The 8,767-nt window shown below is 45.6% G+C and overlaps 1 protein-coding gene across 1 annotated transcript in view; it reads left to right on the top strand.

The window, feature by feature from the left end:
* Positions 1-7,221, top strand: part of PLEKHG7 (pleckstrin homology and RhoGEF domain containing G7) — a 39,403-nt gene extending 32,182 nt beyond the window's left edge. Inside the window, exons 14-16 of the mRNA XM_075705000.1 lie at positions 209-368; positions 4,276-4,373; positions 7,114-7,221. Coding sequence (XP_075561115.1) covers positions 209-368; positions 4,276-4,373; positions 7,114-7,221 — 366 coding nt within the window. The remainder of the gene's footprint in view (positions 1-208; positions 369-4,275; positions 4,374-7,113) is intronic.
* Positions 7,222-8,767: the final 1,546 nt, after the last annotated feature.

Raw genomic sequence — 8,767 nt, forward strand, 5'->3', positions numbered from 1 at the left:
ATTGTGTTTCTACTGTGGTTTTTTAGTACAAGGTGTGACCTTGCAGGAGAACTCCAGGTACCAAAGAGTTTTTCTGAGGTTCCTCAGGCAAATAAGCTGTCCGAGTACCTTTGATAAGAGAAAACACATAATTTAGGGCTGTTTAGTGCCTATACTTCATGAGCAGATGGCAGACAAACAGCTAACCAACTTCATTTTCTATTCCCAGAAATACGGGGGCTCAGACACCAGCTTAATCCCTGTCTGCCCTTCCCTCACTCCTGAGCTGCAGTCCTTCATAAGAGAGGGTGGGGTTTGCACAGTCCTAGACCAGCCCATCCCGCTAGACAGACTGATACTGAAAAACGTTGACCCCATCCACATTACAGGTACGTGCCCACGTGCATTTGAACGTCTTCATAAATACCACCTCAATGCATTGCGTACGCAGCGGGGTAAGGATAAGATGCTGTTTGCCCACAAACCACTCCCAGATGCCTGGAGTGCAAACACCGGTGCCTCAGCACTGTTTGGCTTCACAGCTCTGCTCTTACTGCAAGGCGTGACGTGCTAAACAGACACTACACGCCATGTCCCCCTGCCTTTAACAGTGACTTTCACATATGCACCAATGACTGTCAGATTCTCACCCCAAAGGATGTATCAAGACTCGGATGACTTCTTTCTCACAAACCAAGTATTTCCTTGCCCTAACTGCCCTAACACGCTCTGTCAAACCCCAGGCCTCTTTCCCAAGTACATTTTCAATGCTGTAGTAGTTATGCAGCATTTTTTCAGTTGTCCCACTGCCCAACACTCCAGTGCACTGCTCTCTTTGGTGTCCCCACACGTACACAGCAGCAGTAGTTCTCAAGGAGGAGATTTACCCGGAGGTAAGGAGGCTGGAGAGGAGATTTACCTCCTGCTGCTGCTCCTACTCACCTCCCCACAGCTATTGAGAGGATGGAAATCATCCAGCATACGTCCATGCTTCCTTGCTCACAGACATCCAAATCCATTGCCAGGGGAAACTACCCCAATAACATCTGCTGCTGTGTCCTTGGGTGAGGAGGGGAGGAGGACTGACCTCCACAGAGAGTGACCAGCCTTACCGTGCCAAAACAACATCCCTGGAGTCACCAAATCAGAGCTTGGGTGAAGGAGCAGGCATGAAAAATCAGGCCTCCCCTTGGTCTGAGCTGCTCACTCAGGCCCTCCCAGATCCCAGGAGCCTCCTGTATCAAAGAGGAACAAGAGAAATGCAAATCTCTGGGTGAGGAGGCCTGTCAGCCATCCTAACCCTAAAGACTGGGAGAAAAAGCTCAGGGAGCGGGGGTGCTCTGTAGGAAATCAATAGATATGGAAAATAAACCTAGAGCCTGTAAAATTTATGATAACTTTGAAATATATTCACCCAGAGTAATTAGCATTCAGCATCGATGCTGATAGGAAATAAAGGTAGGCAATAAAAGGCAAATGACTAAAGATGAGCTAAGGGGATGAACACAGAGAAGAATAACCTTTTTTCAAATGTGCGCCGTCTGTCTGCCTAACGAGTCTCCTTACCAACCCAGTAGAAACGAAGCAAACACAGCGGCCACCTCTCGCCTGCAGGGTGGAGGGGAGGGCACCCCACGTTCCTGCCTAAACCCACATCTAGGTGCAAGATCAACAGCTTCTGGGTGCTGGAGAGGGCAGTGCAGCCACTCCCCGGTTTGCACATACAAGATTGGGCATAAAAGCCATAAAGGAGATGGGAGTAAGATCTTTGGGTTTTTTCCCAAGCCAGCGTTTCCGACATTCAGAGATTTCTAACCAAGGTCTTTCTATCCCCGTGATCCAGCTGCAACCAGCAGAACAGACAAAGTTACCTGCTGCATCCCAGCCCAGGCTCTGGCCACTGGTTATGGCCCTTCCCTGCACTCTGGACCTCAGCGCCTGACTTCTCTCCCATCTATTCCTACCAGTTTTATTACAGCTGTAGCTATGGCAGTCTCTGTTACTTACCAGCAGTCTTGTAACACCATGGAAGCCCCACCCTAATACAGGACCCCTTGGAGTGGGGTACAACAAAAATAGTGAGAAAAATTACTATAGGGAGCTTGCAGTTCAGATTTCCACCATTTTGTGTAAAACAAGAAGCAAAACTTCCAGTGTCAATGGAAAATGTCCCTTTGCAGGAGAAAAAAAAAAAAAAACAAACCAAACCCCAAACATGTAATATTGTCAGGAACGTGCGACCTTGGGGAATGTTGCTAATTTATTTGCAGTCTCAAGGAGACTTTTACTCCTGGTGGCAGTAAAAGATTAGTTAGCATGTTCTCAGAAGGGGCAGCATGTGACCTGCAGTGATCCATCACATGAATCAAAAATGAAACCCTGATTTTTGATCTAACAAGTACTTTTGCATCCATTAGTTTGCTGAGGGTTGATCTCACTTTGGAAAGAAATGTACCTCAATACAAGGACTAGAAAAATATATATATATTGCAATATCATAGAAATACCCTTTTGGCAGCAGACAGGAGGCTGATAATTATGTGGGATAATTCTAGCCCAAAGCCTGCTACATATCAGTGAAGGGATAAGAGATATAATGGTGTGCTCATAACACTGGGAAGCTACCCTAAAAGCGGAACTATCTGCAAATGCCAGGACGTTATACAAGAGATGTAACTTTACATCTGAGTGTAATAGTAGGAACCCATCTCTGAAGGTCATAAGCAGCAACATACTTTCTGATTAGGAAATTGCTTTCCTTTTAACATTTGGCTCTGAATTTAATCTTTGCAATTACTTATTACTGCTCCACTAATAATGCTTTACACCAAGTTTGAAGGGGCCAGACCCACTAGTATGTTGCTATATCAATGACTGGTAATCTTTACAGGTACAGAATTTCTTTTAGAAAAACATTACTGAGAGCCTGATGCTGAGCATTGCCCAGAAAATTCATTTTTAGAACTGTAAAGTTGTATTTCCGATTGACCACAGACAGAAGGCATGAGTTCTGAAGCATACATGCTCTGTTGCTACAAATTGCCGCTGTAACTGATTCACTGCAGTAGTTTAACCAGTCTGTGCTCCACCTTCCTTTTCTATAAAACTAGGATCATAGGACACTTTATCTTCCAGAAACATTTTGAGGTCTGACTGTAGAGGACTTGGAAATGCTTGGCCAAGAAGCATTACACAGCAGCAAGATATTCTATGTAGCACAAGGCTTCAGAGCAAACTATGTGAACTAGAGACGTTTATCAAAAAGATATGTCAACTGTAGTAGACTCAGAAAAATGCTGCCTTGTCTTGGCTGCTTGAGATCTGCGCTCTCCTCAGGCTGCATGGATTCAGGAGCAGGGCTCCACTTAGGGCCACCACTCACAGGGAGGCAATCACGCACCTTGCTCACCATTGCTTCGTTTACAGCAACATCAACTCCAGCAAAAAAATAAGCAACGCCATCTGAATCCAGTGCATTATAACAGGTTACAGTCCCCTCCTCCCCACCACAACCAGCCCACCCAAGCACGCTTGCAGTCTGCTGCAGGATTTTGGCTACCTGAAGATGTTTTCCCCTCCTCTTCCCTGAAGCTTGCTTCGTAGCAGACTTAAGCCACCCCTTCACTCCAGACATGTGATGTTGATGCCGATTTGTCCGCTTGCAGGGAAACCTGCCCCATAACGCCCGCAGTCACCTGCAGGACCCAGGCTGCTGTCACACCCGGAGTCACCCATTAACGTCTGCAGAAGTTTGGCAGGAACCAAAGGGCTGCCGGCAACATGCCCAGCCCTGGGAGACATTGCTGCCTGCAGCTGACCAGGGGCATCCCGGGCAGCAGCACTGGCTCATGCACGTGCCCCAGGGAGAGCCCAAACCCACCATCAGCCCAAGTGCAGCCACTTCCCTGCGTAGCAGCCATCGTACGGACCTGTTTGAAATAAAACTAAAATGGGGCCTTTCTCTTTAATTTTTGATTTTTTTTTTCTCTAACTTCAGTTATGATTTAGTCCACTTTGAATGGAAACTTCTAGTAATGGTCCTCAGCTAGACTGAAAAGCACCTTAGCTGCACAATGGTAAAAGTAATTCAAAATAAAACAAATGCAAGCAGAATTAATTTTTTGAAATAACAAAGCTCCCCACACAACAAAAACCTAACCATATCAGGGTGCATTGCCCTATTAAGAATCAGAAAAGATTACATATATTATTTCTTCAATTATAATCCATGTGATATAAAATGGGACTGACAGCTGCGTGAGGAAATTTATACCTTTTCTCCATATTTTTTTCCAGTCTTCAGCCTGCGAAATGCTTTCCTAATACAGCATGAAAATAGGTACCGTCAGTGCATAGCAGTCTTTTTGCTACAAGCTCAGACAGAGGCTTCCAAGGTAAGTAGCACACCTTTTATTTTTTCCTCTCTAATTACACAACTACACTTTCCCTAAAGGAGGATCTCAGCATAAAAGTGGCCATACTGTGCTAAGAATCTATTACAGTTGTGACATTTGACCAAAACCCAACCAAAACAAAATAACACCCCAGCGCTCTCGCTCACACATTTGTTACAGAATTTTTGCTGTTGAACATGTACCAATTTTATATCAGGGTTGATAGCAGGTTGTATTCCTGTTGAAAAATATTATCATTTCTGATTGCTAAAAAAAAAAAAAAAGCTATTTCCTGTGTCACAGAAATGAAGACGGTCGGCCCCTCCAGAGAAGTCAACACCAAAACAACCCCCCACACCCAACTCATATGCAGTAGTACTCAGATCAGAAAACTGTATCATGCTCATCTACTCACGGCACACATCTTGCAATCTGAGACTGAACAGATGGTATGATTAATTCCACCATTACATAAATTTACCCCTCATTTTCACACCACATCACATTTCTAGTAACAGCACTGTGCATAACATCTGAAAGTGTGGTAGGCACTTCACAGAAGTATTTTTTTTTCTCCTGTAAGTTGAATTTCATTCTCAAATACCTAATGCACAGAATTTTGACTACCACTAATACTAATTCTTAAAAGTAAATCACAGTAGATGGGTTTTCTCAGGGAAAAGCAATGAGTGAATTCTCTCCATTTCCAAGTCACTGGTTGGTACTTGGAGTAGGTATCTACTATAGGTATCTGCTCAAGAGGTCGTTACCTTCTCCTGCTATTGAAATACTACCTTTCCCTTCCAAAGCTGCCTTCACTCCAGCTGGCTACCATCTTCTCAACATCTCCCACGTGCAGTTCATCAAAGGAGAAAGCCCTGCAGTGAAAGGTTCTTTTCACTTGGATGTGGTGGCATTGCCGCATTTTGTTGACTTTGGGGGCTCTGAGCCCTAGGAAAGGCAGACTTTCTTCCAGCACGGGTCGAATGAACTACCTTGTTTCAGCTCTGAAGAAGCCCAATCTCAGCATGATCAGTATATTTTTTAAAGAAACTTTTCTAGCCAAGATGAGCTCATGGGTTTAGCTGACATGATTCTGCAAGGCAGAAAGGAAGATGACCTGGATAAGATTGATACTGGTGAGGACCGTTAGACCAGGGGCTCGAGCTAGCTAAGCTATATCAAAAGGGAGACAGCAAAATGAATGAAGCCGTACGTGCCATATTCCCATTGACTCGTCCCTAACAGAGGGCTATTATGTCGCAAGCTGCCTCTTAGATCTGATTTTTGTGAAGTGCCTGCCTCGGCCTCCGGCTCTCTTGCGAGGCCCAGATTCACCCGGTCCACCTGCCTCTCGCTCCCATACTGCGCTCTCCCGACTGCACGGCGAGCGCACGCGATGCACTGAACGGAGATGCAGTGAATCCCTTACCCCGCTCCCACCTCTCTCTCAGAGACCCAATACTCAGCAGAGCCATGAAAACACAGACCTGAAATACGCTGCTGTTGCTCATCCCACCCATACCACCGTCCTGCCCTCTGTTCTCTTCCCCCCTGTCCCCGGCTCTCCTCCCCGTGCCTTGAAAAGCTCAACAGTTTAAATCCTGCCTCGTCCGGGTCCACTACTGCCTGGCAAAGCCCTGTGTAACCACCACCACCACCACCACCCTGCGCATCGGACCCTCCTCCGCCAGCAGCTCCAGAGGGGCCAGAGCAACCGCCCTATGCCAAAGCCGGGCTCCGTGCTCTGCCACGCACGTACAGCTTGCACATGCAGACTCTTCTCGCATCCCCTGCTGGGACTCCTTCGACCTGCAGGTCATCCAATTTCTCGCTCCAGCTTTCTATTTTCCAAAGAGATGTTTTTAACTCATTCAGGGTGTAAACGTGCACGAGAAACAACCAGATGGGTCAATAACAAAATTTATGAGTCCCAGCATAGCGTGAAGTAGAACAGGCTGCCCCTTCTCATGCATTTCTACTCTTTGCATCCAATCTCAGTGTCTCTACATGCATTACAGCAGGAAGGGCAGCTCCTGACTAGGCAAAATAAAAACCCTGGGGTGGGAGAAGCACAGCTAGACCTTAAGCTTGTATTGCTGCCAACTAATTTGTAATGTCTAATCATAGCAATTCAGAGACAACCCAGCTTCTGCGACCCAGACCATCTGGAGTAGCACAGAGAGAAGGAAGTTACTTATTCTAAATTGATCTCTCCAGCCATCACCCCCTGCCCTCATACCTGGATGACAGCAGATATAGAGCTGAATGCTGTCAGCGCGATGCTAGAAACTGAAATTCATGTGGCAGCACACGACAAGTTTCGGAAGGGGACAGAACTTGTGATGCTGATAGCATTGGGGCTGTCTTAATCAGAGGAACAGGGAGCCCAAACTGCAGGGACAGCACTAAACTACTAAAAACTTACACAAAATGGGTGAAATAGCCTGCAGCAAACTTCACCTTTACAAGTAAACAGAGCATTAAAATCCTACCTTACAACCAAAAACGAAACCTTCACTGGAAAACCCTGCCCCCAGACATAGACTCCAGCAGCATGTAGCAGCCTGAGCAACTGGGAGAGTCTCAGTTCTGGGATAATTCATGTTCACTTCAGGAATTATGAGCATGGGCCTGAAGAAAGGCTGAATGAAACTAAAGGCTCTGGGTGTTTATGTAGCTGAATTACTGCAACTTTTTTAGATTGTCTTGGTTTACAAATTATTTTTTCTTGTTACAGAAAACATGGATGTCACAGATAGAAAAGGCAATCTCCAATTATACCACGCAACATGAAACCAAGAACGCTGCTGCTTTCCGCTTCCCAGCTGAATCCTCTGAAATTTAATGTCAGCACAGCACTGACAGAGCCAGTGGAAGACTTGTGGTGATAACACAGCTATTTCTTCCAGCATGCCTTAACTTTCTGAAGCTAACAGATTTCTGACTTGATGAGACAGAAGTGAGAAGTTTTGACCACGGGATGTAGGAATAAACTGGAGGGGGAAAATAAGCTCTGCAATACATGTATTGGTCTTAGATGCTTCTTTGCTTCAGCTAGGAGAAGGCTCTTGCCATCCAGGGAAGCTTTAACACAGCTTGTCATTTCCTAGAAAGCGGGACAGGGGAAAAAACATATGTTGGTGAGGAGAACTCATTCACCAAAAAAGTCTAGAAGGGTTATTCCAAGATCATTCAAACTGCATTAATAAATGTCATGAAATGAAAATTGTGTAGCCACAGCTCCTGATAGTTATGCCTCTCTACCTACTAAACTATAATATCACAAGAAGTTTTTTGCATTAACATTGGGCTTGTGGAGGCAGATCAGGAGAAGCATATGTTGTGTTGACTCCCCACTAATTTTTAAAATGACATTATTTAAGTTCTTCGAAAAAGGTCATAATTACTTACAACATTCAGTTAAACTAGAGATACTACAGAATATATAAAAAGAAAGAACAAAAGTGCAATGCTGCCCTGCTTTATTGGGATTTTTTTTTACCTGAGGTTTTTCACTACTTTATAACAGCAGATCTGTCATCATGCATTGTTTACACCCACTGCAGCCTTTAGAGTTCAAGTTTACTTCACAAACCTGAGTGTTCCTTTTGCATTAAATCATTCAATACTTCACTGCTATCCTAGATCCGTGGTCCACATAGCAGAAGCGTGCCCCTGTTAATCAATGTATTTTTCCCTCTTTTTGAGGTACTGGAAAAGACCCACACAGAACTGCCTGAAACTGCTTCCCACAACAGTCATGCAGGTTCACTAACATGAAGGGAGGGAGTGCTCACACCAGGTTAGCCTTGGCTAATCCCCTGAGATTAGCTATAGTCAAGAGAGAATGGGAGACTTCCCTAAAGCCACTCTAAGTGACTCTGTCACTTCTCCCGCTTTCTGTCCCCAATCAGCTAGTCTCCCTCAGCAGAAAAGTTAGCCCTTAGAATATCCCCAGTGCCAGAAATTCCCTCAGGGGGAACCAAAGAGAGAAGCCACACAGATGAGGACTGTGCTGAAGAACGTAGGAGGGCCATGCCAGTTGTTTGTATTATTCACAGGGAAGTCAGCGTTCACTTCACATTCACCTCTGCTCCACAATCAAATTAGGCTCGAGTTCAAGCGTTGACCCTAACCCCGCTCCTCCCCAGCTCCACCCATGAGGATGCGGTGGTACATTTTATCCACGTGAGCTGGTTCACCTGTACATACAAGCTACCGTCTGGAGGCTGTATATATGTATGCACTTACCTGGTTCAGCACCCTCCAGATGCAGCCTAGGTAGCTGCAGTACACATTCCTGCTCTCCCCGCCCTGTGCCTGTGACGGGCAAGCTTTTGTCACAGCCTCCTGGGAAAGCAACCGCCCCTCAGGCTCCATGCCAAGGGGTG

The sequence above is a fragment of the Pelecanus crispus genome, chromosome 1 (genome assembly GCF_030463565.1).
Source record: "Pelecanus crispus isolate bPelCri1 chromosome 1, bPelCri1.pri, whole genome shotgun sequence".
Classification (NCBI taxonomy): domain Eukaryota; kingdom Metazoa; phylum Chordata; class Aves; order Pelecaniformes; family Pelecanidae; genus Pelecanus; species Pelecanus crispus.